The following is a 19,004-nucleotide window of genomic DNA, read 5'->3' as shown; positions in this document are numbered from 1 at the left end:
TTTCTAATTTCCTCTGTGATTGCTTCTTTGACCCCTGGGTTACGTAGAAAGATATTGTTTAATTTCCAAATATTTGGGGATTTTTCCAGGCATCTTTCTGCTGTTTAGTTTAGTTGTGGTCATGGTAAAACATTTTTACTGTTTCATTTTAAAAAAATTTGTCAGATTTGCTTCACGATTCAAAACCTGGTCTATCTTGGTGACTATGTATTACAAAGAATGCGTTTTCTATTGTTTGATGGTGTGTTACATGGATATCAATTCGGTCAAGTTGGTTTGAAGTGACTGTTGTATCCTTATTGCTTTTTCTGTACTTGTTCTGTCAACTACTAAAAAGAAGTGTTGGAGCCCCTTATTTATACAGGAGGAAATATGTATTTATCCTTCTAAGTTCAATTCTATCAGTTTTTTTGTTCTTCAGTTTTTGTTATTATGGACCATTTTTCAAGTTGTTCTGGAATTTGTTATAATTATTGCTTCTGTTTTTTTGTTTTGGTTTTTTGGCTGAGAGGCATAGGGAATCTTAGCTCCCTGACCAAAGATTGAATCTGCAGCCCCTGCATTGAAAGGTGAAGTCTTAACCACTGGACCACCAGGGAAATCCTTAGTTCTATCAGTTTTAATTGCATGTATTTTGATGTATGCATTTGACATAGGTATTTTACTGTATGCATCAATATTTAGGATTATTTGGTCTTCTTAATGAATTGATCACTTTATGACTATTTGGTCATCCCTTTTATACCTCAGCTTTCTTTTCATTAGCATTGGCATGGTATGTCTTTTTCCATTCCTTCACTTTCATTCTGTAAATGCCTTTATATTTCATGTGGGTTTCTTATACATTTATATTTAATGTAATCATTTATGTATTTGTATTTTAAATCTACCATATCACTATTTGTTTCTACTTGTTCTGTCTGTTCTTTGTTCCTGTTTTTCCTCTTCTCATGCCCTCTTTTGAAATCTTATCATTCCACTTTATCTCCAGTATCAGCCATTTAAAAAACTTAGTGCTTGCTCCAGGGTTTACAAAATACATTAACGTATCATATTTTGCTTTCAAATAATTTTATACTACTTCCCATAGAGCATAAGAACCTTACAACAGCATACCTCAGTTTCCGCCCTCAATTTCCTCCTTCCTATATTTTGTGCTACTACTACATAGATTTCACTTTAATGTCTATTGTGAACACCACAATATGTTGTAACTGGTTTTGTTCTATGCCAGTGTTTCTTAAACTTTTTTCCCCATTGTTTCTTTCCTAAGGCACTTTGTAGCCATTATTTTTTTCCTGAATCTCCTCTTCACAGTTAAAATATTACAGATGTACTGTACATCAGTTTATGTTCTTTGGCCTTCTGGAAGCCTTAAAAATAACTGTAATAACTAAGATAGTTTTCGGCTTCCAAAGAACTAATTTTGTTCCCTTGGGGACAGTTTTGCCCCCATTGAGAATGATATTTTAGACAGTGAATTACCTTTTAAAAAGATAAAAAATAAGAAAAATGTCTCTATGTTTACCATTATTTTTTTTACTATTTCTGGTACTCTCCATGAAAGATCTGTATATCTAGATTTTTAACTAAAGAACTTCCTTTCACATTTCTGGTTGTTCAGATCTGTTGGCAGTGAATTCCCTCAGCTTTTGCTTGCTGAATAGTTTTTATTTTGTCTCATTTTTGAAAGCCACTTTCTTTCTTTATAGGATTCTGGATTGACTGTTTTTTTTTTTTTTTTTTCATTCCATACTTTAAAGTTGCCACTTTCTTATCTTATGGCTTGCATAATTTCTGCCAAGAAATTATGTATAAGTCTCACCTTTGTTCCTTTGTACCTAATACCCTCCTTTCCTCATTCTTCCCGCCCCTCCCACTCCAGCATTCTTCCCTCGTGGCTCAGCAGGAAAGAATCTGCCTGCAGTGCAGGGGCCACAGGAGACCTGGGTTCGATCCCTGGGTCAGGAAGATCCCCTGGAGGAGGGCATGGCAACCCACTCCAGTATTCTGGCCTGGAGAATCTCCATGGACAGAGGAGCCTGGCGGGCTACAATCTATAGGGTCGCAAAGAGTTGGACATGACTGAAGCAACTTAGCACGCATGCACTACCACTCCAACTTAAAGGTTTCTTTCTTCCTATCTTTGCTTTTCAGAAGTTTGATTATGATGTGTCTAAGTGTGTAAGATTTTATTTTTACTTTTTGACCTGTTCTGCTTGGGGTTCCTTAGAATTCTTAGATCTGTTTTTTATTTTTGATTAATTTTGGAAAATTCTTAATCATAATCCATGCAGATATTGCTTCTATCCTGTTTCTCTTACTCCTCTGGGACTTCAGTTACATATATGATACCTTCTTTGATACTGCCTGTAGCCCTTGATCGACAGATTCTATTTTCTTCTTTATTCTTTGTATCTTAGTTTGGATAGTATTCATTGACGTGTATGCAAGTTTATTGAGTCTTTCCTCAGCTGCATTCAGTCACCTGCTAAGACATTCTAATGAAGACATTTTTCATATCGGATAAAATATTTTTGCTCTAGTATTTCCATGTTACACTCTTGCGTTTCTGTCTCTCTGTGGAAATTCCCAATTTTCTCTTTTGTATTAGATTCTTCCTTTAACGTATTATTGTAATTATTTTAAAGTTCCTGTATGGGACATCCCTGGTGATCCAGTGGTTAAGAGTTCACCTTCCATTGCAGGGGGTGTGGGTTCAATCTCTGGTTGGGGACTTAAGATCCCACAGGCTTCATGGCCAAAAAATCAAAACATACAACAGAAGCAATATTGTCACAAATTCAATAAAACTTTAAACTTAACTTAAAAATGGTTCACATCAAAAAAAAAAAAAAAAGAGAGAGAGAAATCCCTGTATGATAATTGTGGCATCTAGATCAACTTTGGTTTTATTGATTTCCTCATTTCTTAACAGTTCATTTTTTATGTTTCTCAAGCTTTTTTTTTTTTAAAAAAAAACATTCATCTGTTTTTATTTATTTGGCTGCTCCAGCTCTTAGTTGCAGCGTGTGTGCTCTAGTTCCCTGACCAGGGATTGAGCCCAAGCCCTCTGCATTGGGAATGTGAAGTCTTAATGGCAGAACCACCAGGGAAGTCCTGCTCAAGACTTTTTTTTTCTCAGTTCTGAACACTGTGTTTGAAAGGACAGTAGAGACTAAGTAAATGGTGTCTATGCCCGGAAACAGGCTTCTGCCTCTCTGTCAGGCCTTTAGTGGGGGAGCGGGGTCGGTCCAGTCAGAGGTGGAGGTGGCTTTGGGTGTCGTTGCTGCTGGAATCACTCGTGCACCACGGACTTCAGATTCCTTGGTGGTGGGATGCTGTGACTGTGCTTCCTGGGGGTTGTTGTCGGTGTTCAGTCACCAAGTCGTGTCCGACTCTCTGCGACCCCGTGAACTGCAGCATGCCAGGCTCCCTGTCCTTCACTATCTCCCTGAGTTTGCTCCAACTCATGTCCATTGAGTCAGTGATGCTATCTAACCACCTCATCCTCTGTCGCCCCCCTTCTCCTCTTGCCCTCAATCTTTCTCAGCACGAGTCAGGTCTTTCCCAATGGGTTGGGTCTTCATATCAGGTGGCCAGAGTATTGAAGCTTAAACTTCAGCATCAGCCCTTCTAATGAAATAGTTAGGGTTGATTTCCCTTAGGATTTACTGGTTGGATCTCCTTGCTGTCCAAGGGACTCTCAAGAGTCTTCTCCGGCATCCCAGTTTGAAAGCATCAGTTCTTCGGCGCTCAGCCTTCTTTATGGTCCAACTCTCACATCTATTGTAGGGCACTGGAAATTGGTCCTCATGGTTCCCTTTCAGCCCTTTGCCCCATGGGGGTGGGGGGTCTCTCTCCTGCCCTTCCCCAGCATCAAACTGCTGATTTTTGTTACCCTCTGCTTGAGGCTTTTGGTTTAAAAGAAAGATGGTTCAGGGAGATGGGTGAGCTTTCTTGCCTGTATGCATCTAAGGGGGCTCTCTCTGGCCCCTATGTTGTCTACAGTCCTTCTCATGAGAAGCCTGCTGGTCTTCCTATAGGATTTTGTGAATGAGTACAACCTCCTCTTGAGTCTGGAGTGCCCAGTTATTCAATCTGTCATGCTGACCTTTGCTCAGCTTCCAGTGTCTTAAAAATTTTTAGCTGTTTCTTCTTACTCACTTTTATGGTGACTGCCTTTTTGCCTCATGCCAACAAAACTGTTGTGAGTCCATTTTTCCTTGGAGGAGCTTGTCATTTTAAAAAAGTGTGGCTCATCTGATTACCTTGCAGTTTCTACTGTCTGATGGGCTCATGAAAAGTTTTGATTCACAGGTTATCTAGCTTTCTTTTATTGTTAGGATGAAACCTACATTTCCTGGCAGTTGTCTACATCCTAAGTGGAAGCAGTGCTCTGGTGGTCAATAAATAAGTTTTATTTGTTTTCCTTACTCTCTAGTCTTTAGATCAAAAGGTGAGCTGAGCTCATATTTCCCTCCTGTGTTTTATGTCAGAGGCTCCTGAGAAATAAAACATACTTCTTCTCTGTGGATTGTGTTTTTCTCATCGAGCATCCATGATCAATATTCATCTAAGGGAAAACCCCTTTTTAGAGACTGAATGTGGTCATTTATTAACTGTATGATCTGGGGAACAAAAAGATATGGATGGTACCTTTTCTTTTGAAAAGAAACGACTTTTTATTATAAAAAGGAATTCATGAAAAAATAGAGTTAAAAAATGCAGAAACATAAAAAAAAGCAATAGAAACCACCCATCAGCTAAAGAAACCATGACCTGTATTTTATCTAATTTCTTCTAGTTCTTTTTCTATGACTGTATTTATATTGGTTTGTATACATCAGTGTGTATGTGTTTGTGTGTGTTAGTCGCTCAGTCATGTTTGACTCTTTGTGACCCCCATGGACTGAAGGCCACTAGGCTCCTCTGTCCTTGGAATTCTCCAGGCAAGAATACTGGAGTGGGTTGCCATGCCCTTCTCCAGAGGATCTTCCCAACCTAGGAATTGAACCCAGGTCTCCTTCATTGCAAGCAGATTCTTTACCGTCTGAACCACCAGGGAAGCCCATACATCATTGTGTATGCCCCCAAATTTGTGTGAATTTTATTTAAATAGTTTCAAAACGGTGTGTTTTTCTGTGGGTTGAGTGCTATGGCAGTCATGAAACGCTGAGATATTATTCACGTGTGTCTGGTAAAGAAGCCAAAATTTATGGCATATTCTCAGTTTGCCGTTAGGGCTGGATTCCTTCTTGCAACTTCTTTCCATCAACAGCGTATGTGATTCTAATGGAATGCGATTCATTTCAGAAAACACTAATTGTTGATTCCCTGTGCTGAGATCCCCCCACCTTCCCCAGATAACTTCCGTCCCTTTCCATTTGTGCCGGCCCATCGTCAGGTTTATAGCAAACAGAGAGAAGGAAAGTCTATGATCTTCTTAACGCATGTTTCATTTTCTTCTTTTTCCAGAAAGTATTTTGGAGAAAAGATTGGACTGTATTTTGCCTGGCTGGGATTATATACATCCTTCCTTATCCCGTCATCTGTCATTGGGATCATCGTGTTTCTTTATGGATGTGCAACCATTGAAGAAGATATTCCCAGGTGAGCTGATTTTAAAGGCGAAGGCTCAGTTCCCACATGTCAGTCGTTCAGAGTGTCATCCCAGTTGCAAGGACATCGTACATTTCACACGTATCCTTCCAGAACCCCACCCTGTGTCCTCCTTCCCACTTCCTTTCCTTGTCTCCTGAGAGAGCGGGGAGCATCGGATTCTGAGAACGGCTCAGAGTCACGCTGAGTGTGGCCACTTCTTTTCCTGGTCAAACTCTTCTCCAGGACCAGGGTCTGATTGGGCAGGTAGAAGATAATTGGTGAGAAAAGAAACTATGCCTGGGAAAAGTTTTTTTCCCCTCAATTTTGTGGCATTTTTCTCTCATTTTCCAGCCATACCAAGTGTTGAGTGGCATTGCGTAGGGATGGCATCTATGTGGTCAGCTACTGCTGGAATAGAATGCTATGAATTGAGGACACCTCAGCCCTGGCTCTGGGAGTCAGAGACTGCAGGAGGTGACAGGGGGCTCTTGAAGATCCAAGAGATGGAACAAAGGCTGGTCCTGATGAGGAATAGAGATCCTACAAAAAAATAGACACTGAACAAAAGAACATCCTTTAGGGTGGACTGTTTTACATATTAGCTGTGAAACGGGGTACCTTGCTCCCTGACTTTCCATTTCCTCGGCTGTCAAATGGCAATACTAACACCTGCCTCATGGTGGTATCCTGAGGATTAAAGGAGACAGTGTCTGGCACCCAGCAAAGTATTCATATACAATTCTTGAATGAACCAACACAGGCAGAAATAGAGTACAGGGGACAGACGAGACACTTAGCCAATGTTTAGAATTTAAAGCTCTTGGCACCTCCAGAACTGTCCTGGCAAACTGAAGCATCATTTGTGTATTTTAATACTCTTGCAGTTGTAAGTGATAGAAGTGCATGGAAACTAGCTTAAGCAAAAAAGGGAATTTATTCTCGGGGTTCAGTGTGGAGGCCTCAGTGGATCCAGTGGCTGGCACGTGGTTTGCCCAAAGGACCATGGAAATAGGGATTCCTTCTATTTACTGGCTGTCTCTGATTCTTTCAAGTATTTCTTGTTTAACTACAGAGTTTCTCCATAGGATGTGAATGTTGCTGCTAGTAGCTCATGGGGTGTCACATTTTAAGAGCTTTATATGTGATTGATCCCAAGTGAAAAAGTCCTGTCGACTCCTTTTGGCCTAAGTGGCGGCTGTGGACCAGCTGATCATGCCTGGGGGGGTGGGAGGGCAGGGTGACACTGTGCCGCAGGGATTCTCCTTCAATAGCCTGGGGGATGGGGGCACTGGGCAGCCTGCAGGTGTCCACTGCAGTGGGGGGTGGTGATGGGGAAGTCAGGACTATCCTGAAGAAACAGGGAGAGCTGGGCTGTTTGAGGATAGCATGATAAGTGGTAAGAACCAGGTGGCTCTGTCCTTTGTGTCACTCTGTAGAAAAGCTCTTTCGAATTAGTGAAACTGGCGATGACATGTATGTAGTTAGAATAAAGCTAAATACCTTAGTATAAGCCCAGAGATTTCAATATTTGTGTATAGAACCCTGTCATCATCCATCCAGGATTCTTGACTGGAGTTCTAGGACCTTTGAGCTATGTTTTCAGGGCTGTGCCATCCACAGCATAAAGGAAGAAGGTGTGTGTGTGTGTGTGTATGTGTGTGTGTGTGTGTGTGTGTGCACACACACGTGCTCAGTCATATCTGACTCTTTGCCACCCCATGGACTGTAACCCAGCAGACTCCTCTGTCCATGGAATTCTCCAGGCAAGAATACTGGAGTGGGTTGCCATTTCCTTCTCCAGGGAATCTTTCTGACCCAGGGATGAAACCCATATCTCCTGCATTGGCAGGCAGATTCTTTACCACTGCACTACTTGGGGAGTCCAAAGGAAGAAGGAATACACACTGCATTCCTCGTGTGAGTTGTATCAGTGCTGGATGGTTTTTATGTGCTGTGTCTTCGATCTTGAAACGATCAATGTTGTCAGCGATAGGTGTTCTTATTCTCACCTCAGAGAGATGGAGACATGGTCTCCATGGAGAGGCAGGGTCACCTAACTTCTCCAGCTTCAGCAAGTAATAGTTGTCAGGGTTGGGATTTTTTTTTTTTAATTTGCCCCTGGTTCTAACCCAGATCAGTGAAATCACACTGATGTTTTATTTATTTATTTTTCACCCATGCCCCTCGGCATGTGGAATCTTAGTTCCTTGACCAGGGATCGAACCCTCAGCCCCTGTAGTGGAAGTGTGGAGTCTCAACCACTGAACTGCCAGGGAAGTCCACCATGGTTGAGATTTGACCTCTGTTGCCTCCTGGCTTTTCAGGTGACTCAGTGGTAAAGAACCTGCCTGCCAATGCAGGAGACTCAGGAAATGCAATTTCAATCTCTGGATCAGGAAGATCCCCTGGAGTAGGAAATGGTTACACACTCCAGTATTCTTGCCTGAGAAATCCCATGGACAGAGGGGCCTGGTGAGCTACAGTCCATGGGGTTGAAAAGAGTTGGACATGATTAAGCAACTGAGCATGCAGGCACATGCCTCCTGCTCCAAAGTCTTTGCTTTCCCCAGTAATCTGTGGCATCTTCCCCAGGGCTCTGACCCTCCTTGGCAGCCCAGGAGCTCCACGGCCCCTCCTGGTGCCTTCTCAGAGAACACAGCTCTGTTGCCCCATTATGACTGCTGGAGATTAGGGTCTCAGGTTGATCCAAACTGGAGGACTCGTCCCATGCACTGAGGACCAACAGTGCGGCGGGTAGGGAGTCCATGTGCTGGTTGATCAGGACTTGGGACTTCCGCCCTGGTTCCCCACATGGGAACGCGTGTGATAGTGGCCACGGCAGCTGGAAGGGACCATGGTCTACACATGCTGCAAAGGCGTGTACCTGTGCACACGTGTGGGCTTTTATATGTGTGCAGGTGTACATGCTTGTACGATGAGATCATCATCATTGCAGATACATCACAATGCCTGTCGAGTGTGTGATGTTTTATAAACTATGGATAGCAGTCCATTAGTGGATTATAGAATCAATTTAATGGTTATCTTTTAAATGAACTAGAATAAGGGTCTTCCCTGGTGATCCAGTGGCTAAGACTCCAGTCTCCCAATACAGGGGGACTGGATTTGATCCCTGATTTGGGAACTAGATCCTACATGTTCCAAATAAGAGTTCACATATGGCAACTAAAAGATCCTGTGTGCCACAACTGTGACCTGGTGCAGCCAAGTAAATAAATAAGTATTTTTAAAAATGCAGTAGAATAAGACTAAAGGAAATCAACCCTGAATATTCATTGGAAGGACTGATGCTGAAGCTGAAGTTCCAGTACTTTGGCCACCTGATGTGAAGAGCTGATTAGCCAGGAAAGACCCTGATGCTGGGAAAGATTGAGAGCAGGAGAAGGGGGTGACAGAGGATCAGATGGCTGGATGGCGTCATCGACTCAATGGACATGAGTTTGGCAAACTCCGGGAGTTAGTGAGGGACAGGGAAGCCTGGCGTGATATAGTCTGCAGAGTCACAGAGTCGCCAGATATGACGGAGTGGCCAAACAACAAAGAATAAGATAAGATAGAGTAGAATGAAATATAATTTTAGTATTCATCACGAGAAGGAAGTATCAGAATTGTTTCATGACATTCAATTTAGTGATATAAGTGTGTTTATGGATAGAGAATATGTCTATATTTGCATAGTGGAGTCTGTTGTAAAATTTTTTGAACTTTTTTAACTTTCCTGAATGAAAATGTGTAAAATTGGCTGCTATAAAATTTGAAATTTTGATCCTCAGTTTTTCATACTCAGAATAGGGTATGGTCAACCAGGAAGGTGTGAATAGAAAAAATCAAGCATATTATGAAGTAGTTTTTGAGAACTGCTCCTAAGTCGTGATTGTATATCTATCAGAAGTCCAAGCTCCATGCCCGATGAACACTCACAAACAATCGATACCACTCCTTGTCAATAAAAGAACAGCCTCTAAATCCCAATACAGAATCCAGATAAATTTGTACCCTTCGAGGGTTTGTGTCTATCAGTCACTCCTTGTTGTTTTGTTGTTCAGTTGCCAAGTCACGTCCGATTCTTTGTGGACCCATGAACTGCAGGACGCCAGGCTTCCCTGTCCTCCCAGCCACTCCTGAGCGATTAAAAACTTTCACCCTTCCTGGGATTATTTTAAAGGTCTCCACTTTGGGCATCAGGCCTGGAATTTAGTATCTGTGTATCACTTTTTTAAAAAGTGTTTTGTTTTGAAAACCATACAGATTCACTGGAAGCAGTAAAGATAGTGCAGAGGGGCCCAATGTACCCTTCATCCAGTTTCCCCCAATGATTATGTCTTATAAAGCCACAGTCCAGCATCAAAACCAGGAAAGTTACATTGCGTGAAACTTTAAATGGTACCTTTTATCTCCAATAACTTTGATATGTGAGTCACATGCTTCATTTAATAGTATTTCCATATGTGCGTGATATGTCTAGGAACCTTCGTCTGCTTAGCAAGGGGTTGGTTCCGTTTGTTCTCCATTTGCTTACATGCATGGGAAAGGCTGGAGCTTTTTTTTTTTTAAAGGTGATTAATCTAAACCACATTTAAAAAAAACTGGTTATTTTAGAGCTGAGATCTTAATAGCAGATGTTCTGTCTGAATTTCTTGAATAATTGCCTCCCTTTGTGGCTAGTAGAGCCCTGTATGTCACTGGACTTGTGAGCGGTGGGTCACTCATTGAGAACACCACCCACTCCGGGGTCTTGGTTCACCTGATGGTCAAACCATTCATCAACCTTCTTCTGTGTCCGAGAGAACATGATAGATTGAAGAAACACGTCATTGGATTTATAGCCACTGTGGCTTCTAACTAAGAATCTGTGGATGATGCAGCTAGTGAATGACCCAGACCTGACTTCAGTTCTTGGGGCGTCTCCCCCTCTTTCAGCTTGTCTCAGAGACTACAAAGTCCTTTAATGTCATCCTAAGGCAGAATTTCTCCAGAATCTTCTTCCAGTTGCTTACATCAAAAACTCAAAAGATGCAACAAAAAATCACCAACCCAATACATACAGAGCATTCTGACTTCAAACCTAAATGATGTGGGACTATCCATGCTAGCATGGCTGCCATTTTGTACAAATGATTGTCAGTTGACTGTATTCTAATTTTAAAACCATTTATGTACACAGCATTCACATTTCAAAGTACTCTGTACCAAGGTGGTGCTAATATTTTTTTTTTCCCCTGACCTTTTAGCATGGAATAGTTCTGATTGAGATTAGGTTTTCTAGGATTATCCATCTCCTTGTATATATGTAAAAAATCTCCTCCATGACAAAGATTTGAGAAGCAGTGGCAGATTTTATTTTCTTGAGCTCCAAAATCACTGCGATAATGTCTGTAGTCATGAAAATAAAAGACACTTGCTCCTTGGAAGAAAAATTGTGACAAACCTAGACAGTGTATTAAAAAGCAGAGATATCATTTTGCAGACAAAGGTCTGTATAGTAGCAGCTATGGTTTTTCCTGAGGGCTTCCCTCATAGCTCAGTCCATAAAGAATCTGCCTGCAATGCAGGAGACTCGGGTTCAATTCCTGGGTCAGGAAGATCCCCTGGAGAAGGAAATGGCAACTCTCTCCAGTATTCCCACCTGGAGCATCCCATGGACAGAGGAGCCTAGCAGGCTACAGTCCATAGGGTCACAAGAGTCAGACATGATTTAGGGACTAAATCGCCACTGCCATGGTTTTTCCGGTAGTCATATATGGATGTGAGTTGGACCATAAAGGTGGCTGAACACCCAAGAGTTGATGTTTTTGAACTGTGGTGATGGAGAAGACTCTTGAGAGTCCCTTGGACAGCAAGATCAAGCCACTCAATCCTAAAGGAAATCAACCCTGAATATTCATTGGAAGGACTGATGCTCCACTACATTGACCACCTAATTCGAAGAGCCAACTCATTGGAAAAGCCCTTGATGCTGGGAAAGAGTGAAGGCAGGGGGAGAAGGGAGCAACAGAGGGTGAGATGGTTGGTTGGTGATGAATTTGAACAAATTCTGGAAGGTAGTGAAGTATAGGGAAGCCTGGTATGCTGCAGTCCATGGGGTCGCATAGAGTCGGACTCGACTTAGTGACAGAACAGATAACGGCTCAGAAGCAAAGCTGTTTGCTGGACTTTGTGCAAACTGACAAGTTTTCCGTATGAATCTGTTTTCCAATCGGCACTCTCCTCCTAAAAGCACCAGCTCCTCTACCAGGCAGCCATCACGTGTCTGGCCCAGAAGACTTCAGTCCTGCTCTCCAGTTACCAATAAACACATGCCCAGGTGAAGTCAGCATGGCTGAACTTACTATTAAGAAATTACTATTTAATATTGTCGTCGTGAGTGAGTCACCGATCTTGACACTTGCCAGTGGAGTGCTCAGCAGCAAGTCCGTGGAGGAGCTGGGATTTATCCTGAGACCCAGAGTTTCCATTCTCTCACACAGAAGGACTTCCCTGCCGAGGCTCATTAAAAACGAGCCTGAGAGCTGGGACTTGACAGACGCCGACAGCCCTCGGTGAAGCCTTTTGACTGCTTAGCGATGGGAGCTAGACACAAGCATCCAGCCGGCTTCTGGGTTTCATCTAAGCCCTTGGCTCAGGCATCCGGGTACCAGCTCCCTCAGCCGGCTGTCCCATGCTCAGTAGCGCCCTCTGCTGCCTCTTTCCGGAGAAAACCCAGCTGTGGTTTCGGCCTGTGATCCCTGCCTCCCCATCATGGGGTCTGGTCGCCTCCAGCTGCTTCGTGAGAACAGCCAGTGCTTCATTTTCATGAAATCTCTAGTTCTCCACCTTTTTCCCCCAAGTGATGAGCTGAGCCATCTACTCATCTCCGAGGGGAAATATCACACACCAGAGTGATGAGTTCATTCATTTTCCTACCGGACTGCAGTGTGGAGGGTTATTGGGGAAACCAGTTGGGGCTGAGAAATCCTCGCTTCTTATTTGCAAGCACCCGATGAGTCTGAAGTTATTGGGTCCAGCTGATCCACCTAACAAGTGAATGGAATTTCAAATATATACATGAGTCCGGTAAAGAGAAATATACTGAAAATAAGTGAGAATAGAGATGATGTTTATTTGACTCATGCTTTGTTCTCTTGGATTCTTGGAATCTAGACTTTGGGAGAATTTACCTTATTCTTCCTTGGTGGCTTGCCTGGACTTCCCTGGTGGCTCAGACGGTAAAGAATCTGCTTGCAATGCAGGAGACCTGGATTTGATCCCTAGGTTGGGAAGATCTCCTGGAGAAGGGAATGGCACAGTCCACTCCAGTATTCTTGCCTGGAGAATTCCATGGAGAATTCTTGCCCAGGTTCCATTCCAGAGGAACCTGGAGGGCTGCGGTCCATGAGATCGAAAAGAGTCGGACACAACTGAGCAATTAATACACATCTTATTCTTCCAGCCTCTCGCATCCCATTTTGTGGTTAGGATAATTATTATTAAGTTGAGGTTACTAATCCGTCTTCTCCAAACAGTCGCATGGCTGATTCACTTAGAAGTTGGGCTTCCTCCCTCCTGACTCCATTCTTCTTTACATGACTTCTCCTTCTGGGAGGAAGACCTTGTGCTGGTCTAATGATATGCTCATGTTGATTCCTCCATGTGACCATTCTAATACACGAATGAGATAACTCATGCTTGAATGAGGATAATAAATTCTGACCTCTGGTGGGTGATTTATTCATAATTGTTGATGCTTCCCATTAGCCCCATAGCACATGTGGATGGGACTTTATATAGCGCCAGGCTTCCCTGGTAGCTCAGATGGTAAAGAATTCACCTGCAATGTGGGAGACCTGGGTTCAATTTCTGGATTGGGAAGGTTCCCTGGAGAAGGAACAGCTACCCACTCTAGTGTTCTTGTCTGGAGAACCCCATGGATAGAGGAGCCTGGCGGGCTACAGTCCATGGGGTCGCAAAAAGCAGGACACAACTGAGCAATTAGCACTTTGACTCTTTTATATGGCACCATCCAACGCACAGCATAACTGATACGTGGTCACTCACTTTCCGTTGGGTCACGTCTAGTGATGGCTTCCATACCTCCAAAGATAGCCCATCTATTTTTTAAATATTTTTTTCACTGGAGTATAATTGCTTTACCGTATTGTGTTAGTAGACATATATCGCCTACCTCTTGAGCTTCTCCCTTCCACCCCCCACGCCCCATCCCACCCCTCTAGGTCATCACAGATCACGAAGCCGAGCTTCCCGTCTATCCAGCAGCTTCCCACTAGTTATCTCCTTCATACAGGGTGGTGTCTATATGTCCGTGCTGCTCTGTCCATTTGCCCCACCCTCTCCTTCCCTCCCGGGTCCACAAGTCCATTCTCTAAGTCTGTGTCTCCATTCTTTCCCTGCAAATAGGTTCATTCATATCATTTTTCTAGATTCTATATATATGCGTTAATATAGGACGTTTGTTTTTTTCTTTCTGACTTACTTTGCTCTGTGTGCTTGACTCCAGGTCCATCCACATCACTACAAATGACCTAATTTTATTTCTTTTCATGGCCAAGTAATATTCCATCATATATATCTACCGCATCTTCTTTATCCATTCATCTGCCCACCCATTTTTAAAGACAAGATACTAAAAACAATACTCCCAAGGGGAAGAATCCAAGCCCAGCCCTCCTATGCCTTATTGATGCAGTTACTGAGGCAGCCAGGGATTTCCAAGTGGGAGGTGTCTTGGGGGTGGTGGACTTGGGGAGGGTCCTGCTTGGAGCCCCCGTGACCCAACAGCCTCTGTCTTCTGCAGCAAAGAGATGTGTGACCAGCAGAACGCCTTCACCATGTGTCCCCTGTGCGACAAGTCCTGTGACTACTGGAACCTCAGCTCAGCCTGCGGGACAGCACGGGCCAGCCACCTGTTTGACAACCCTGCCACCGTCTTCTTCTCCATCTTCATGGCTCTGTGGGGTGAGTCATCACCATGAGGCTGGCTTCCATGCAGGGCACCTTTAGATGGGCGCAGGGACCAAAGCCAGTGTTCTTTGGTTTACTTCCTCCGTATTTAATCCTTATATCTCTAGTAAAAATTTTATTTATTTATTTGGTTGTTCTGGGTCTTCGTGGCTGCATGGGCTTTTCTCTAGCTGTGGTGAGCGGGGGCTACTCTCTTGTTGTGGAGCATGAGCTCTTAGGCTCGTGGGCTTGCATCTGCTGGGCTCTAGAGCACGGGGTTAGTAGTTGTGGTGCACGGACCTAGTTGCTCTGTGGCATGTGGGATCTTCTCAGACCAGGGATTGAACCCATGTCCCCTGCTCTGGCAGGCAGATTTTTTATTACTGAGCCACTATGGAAGCCCCTAGTCCTTATATTTTAAGAAGCATTTTAGGGACAATAGATTTCTCTCCCTTACTCATACATGGGACTAGGACTAAGAATATCCTCTGTAGCTTTATTTTACATAAACATATATATATATATATATGTTTATAAGAGATGGAGTAATCTTATATTAATCTCATATAGGATTTGTTTGGAAATTGAACCCATACATGCTTTGAAAACCCCTAATACACTCATAGGCACCTCCAGGTACATCTCCTAAGATGTGCAAGTCCCAGATGTCATTTGGTGTCACACCTGGAGTCAAGGGGTGACTGCCACGGTCACAGGGTTAGCTGGGGACAAAGGTGGGCCTAGACTCGTCTCCTATCTCTGCGTTCAGTTGCAATTTCCAGGACACCGCAAGTGTAGACTGCAGAGATTTCACTTAATGCCAAAGAAATGTTTTCCATCTTCCCACTAAAGGGATTTGTGAAGGAAGGAACAAATAGTTCCTTCGATTTCCTCCTCCTCTCTCCCCCACCACCCTGCCCAGAGTCTTGGGGTAATAAACTTTCTCTGGGCCACAGCCATCTGATCATAAACAGACACACAGATGCACACATGCACCCTTCTGTTCTTAAAAACTGGAATATCCACCCCTGTGGTCACTGAGCATTTCCAAGAAGACATACCCATGGGTATCACGGAAGGGACCAGGGGGCCCTGTGTCAGCCTGTTGGGAGCAGCCATCTGCCATCGTCTCATCCTTACAGAGTGGGCCCTCATATTTTGGGTCACAGACCGGCAACTGAAGCGGTTAGGTTTACTGCTGACTCCAGGGGGCTTGGAGGACCTGCCAGGATGGGGCGGTGAGTCGCACACCCTGGGACTGTGTGCAGGAGAGGGAGGTCTCTTCGAGAACTGCTGTTAGACCCAGACCCGGCGACCTCTGTCTCTCTACGTGGGAGGAGATGGAACTCGGCTGGAAAGATTCCCCTGCGACCCAGCCACCAGGGAAGGTATCCGGGGGAGCTTCTATTCTCCCAGGAAGAACAGTCACTGCCCAGGACCACGTGGCAGTGTCAGCCCACAAAACAGCCGCAGGCTGTCAGAGGACACAGCACTCATGGCTGTGTAGCTCTGGAATTGTTCACAGGAAGCGTCAAGGGGACAGAGTGAAGTTGTAGCTTGTGGCCTGCACAGTCTCAGGCGGCTCTGTGCCTCTTGTCCAAAAGCGGCATCTTGTTTTTTTTCTCTTTTGGGGGGTTACTTTTTAAAAAAAATTCTCTTTATTTTTTAATTGATGGAAAATTGCTTTGCAATTTTGTGTTCCTTTCAGCTGTACAACAATGCAAATCAGTCATAGTTATATATATATATATATATATATATATATATATATATATCTCCCTTCTCTCCTGAGCCTCCATACCACCCCCAAGCCCGATCACACTGCTCCAGGTCATCACAGAGCGCTGAGCTGAGCTCCCTGTTACACGCACCTTCCCTCTAGCTATCTGTTTTGCACATGGTCGTGTGTAATTGTTAGTGCTTCTCTCTCTGTGTGTCCCACGCTCACCTTCCCCTACTGTGTCCACAAGTCCATTCTCTACTAGGTTCATCTGTACCATTTTTCTAGATGCCACGTGTATGTGTTAATATATGATACTTGTTTTTCTCTTTCTGACTTTACTTTATTCTGCATAAAAGGCTCTAGGTTTATCCACCTCACGACAGCTGACTCAAATGTGTTCCTTTTTATGGCCAAGAAATATTCCATTGCATAAATGTACCACAACTTCTTTATCTATTCATCTGTCCATGAACACTTAGGTTGCTTCCATGTCCTGGCTTTTGTTTACAGTGCTGCAGTGAACACTGGGGTACATGTGGCTTGTAGAATTGAGGTTTTCTCAGAGTACGTGCCCAGTGGTGGGATTGCTGGGTCATTGGTGGATTTCCTCCTGTGTGCTGTGCTGTGCTTAGTCACTCGGTTTGTCCAACTCTTTGCAGCCCCGTGGACTGTAGCCTGCTAGGCTCCTCTGTCCATGGGGATTTTCCAAGCAAGAATACCGGAGTGGGTAGCCTATCCCTTCCCCAGGGGAACTTCCTGACCCAGGAATTAAACTGGGGTCTCCTGCATTGTAGGCAGACTCTTTACCAGCTGAGCTACCGGGAAAGTCCCAGATTTATTCCTAGTATTAATAAAAATACTAGGCATTTTTATTCCTATGATGCAAAGAGCTAACTCATTAGAAAAGACCCTGATCCTGGGAAAGATTGAAGGCAGGAGGAGAAGGGGATGACAGAGGATGAGACGGTTGAATGGCATCACCGACTCAATGGACTTGAGTTTGAGCAAGCTCTGGGAGATGGTGAAGGCCAGGGAAGCCTGATGTGCTGCAGTCCATGGAGTGGCAAAGAGTTGGACATAACTGAGTTACTGAATAACAAATTAATAAAAAGCAGCCTCTTGGAATGACCTCAAATATGCTGGAACTGACTGGAGCCTGAAATGCCCTTTCACCTTTTGCTATGTTGCAGCCCTAATTCCCATGAGCTGGGAGCTTCTTCTGTCTTAGAGATATGACCGTGACTGAGGAGCTAAAGCTTAATTACTCTGGTCTGCTATCCCTTAAGGCCTTTCCTGGGATGTGTGATTCCCTATCACTGGGAGACTTGGTTTTCAGCTGTACCTTCCCACTTCCTGTTTTCTTTTTTTCCCCTCAGGTGGATGTTTTTATTTGTAAACAAATAAAACCACAAAGAAATTAAAAAAGACAACTTCTCAGTAAAGAAAATGAGATTGTGGGCAGAGCTGGAAAAAAAAAGACTCTGGGGTCCAAGCTGCGCTTTGTGACTTTTAGAGATGGAGAACCTCTGGCCTTGCAGATCTGGGCTTCCTGCATCCTCTCAGAAGTGGGGACTTCCTTGGTGGTCCAGCGGTTAAGAATCTGCCTTGCTGTGCAGGAGATGCTGGTTCGATTCCTGGTTGGGGACTAAGATCCCATAGCCTCGGGGCAGCTAAGCCTGCATGCTGCAGCTAGAGAACCTGTATGTTGCAATGAAGACCTAACACAGCCAAAATAAAGAAAAATTTTAAAAAAAAGGAAGCAGAGGCAAGGAGGACATTGTCTGAATCACCCACCTCTCACTGACCTCCTCACTGACCCATCCAGGTTGCTCTGTCACCAAACTCTCAAACAAGGCAGTCTCTGAATTCCTTACTATGCCAGATACTTCATTTTGCTGCAAATAAGGAGAATGTTTTTGAACCAGAACTTAGGACACAAGATTTCTGTGTGGTCCTAAAATGGGGACAGGGCTGTCCCTTCCCACTTTTAATCCCCAACAGCTGTCTCTTTTCTCTCCTTGGTGGATGAACAGATACCTCCATCCCTCCTGAGTTCTGCAATGATGCCCCCATGCCCCCCACCCACCCCTGGTCTCCTCTCTCTTCCCCTCGCGTGGTAGCAGCAGCACCGGGAAAACAAATCGAGTGGGGTTGTGTCAGTGCTCCCGGGCTTAGGGTTTGGTTTTGTTATTTTAACAGCCTTGCTGTGTTTCATGTGATTGTGTATTTGGTTACAGCAGCCAAGAGCCTGTGGGCATGACTGCCTACAAATTACAATTAAAAATAATAGTTATGCCTCTCATTACATGATTATTATGATCAGTGGTGCTGTGCTGGGTGGGCCTGGGCCAGGGCCCAAGGCTGCCGGGAAGGAGGCTGGGAGAAGTGGTTCTCTGCAGAGAGAGAGGCTGGGGCAGAAGTGGGGGGTCCCTGAGCTGGGGTTGCGGGGTGGGTTGTACAGAGAACAGGAGTAGGGGGTCACTGAGCTGAGGTTGGGGGTGGGGTGTACAGAGGGCAGGAGTGGGGGGTCACTGAGTTGGGGTTGTGGGGTGGGGTGTACAGAGGGCAGGAGTGGGGGGTCTCTGAGCTGGGGTCGGGAGGTCGGGTATACAGAGGGCAGGAGTGGGGGTCACTGAGCTGGGGTTGGGGGTGGGGTGTACAGAGGGCAGGAGTGGGGGTCACTGAGCTGGGGTCGGGAGGTCGGGTATACAGAGGGCAG

General features: G+C 44.4%; 1 protein-coding gene across 1 annotated transcript in view; it reads left to right on the top strand.

Annotated features, from left to right (window-relative positions):
* The window catches only part of ANO2 (anoctamin 2), a 340,921-nt gene that overhangs the window by 154,888 nt on the left and 167,029 nt on the right, over positions 1–19,004 (top strand). Inside the window, exons 11-12 of the mRNA XM_061124073.1 lie at positions 5,479–5,613; positions 14,417–14,577. Of these exons, the coding sequence (XP_060980056.1) occupies positions 5,479–5,613; positions 14,417–14,577 (296 nt within the window). The remainder of the gene's footprint in view (positions 1–5,478; positions 5,614–14,416; positions 14,578–19,004) is intronic.

The sequence above is a fragment of the Dama dama genome, chromosome 22 (genome assembly GCF_033118175.1).
Source record: "Dama dama isolate Ldn47 chromosome 22, ASM3311817v1, whole genome shotgun sequence".
Lineage (NCBI taxonomy): Eukaryota > Metazoa > Chordata > Mammalia > Artiodactyla > Cervidae > Dama > Dama dama.
Note: the sequence above shows the minus strand (reverse complement) of the source record. Positions and strands in the feature narration are given on the sequence as shown.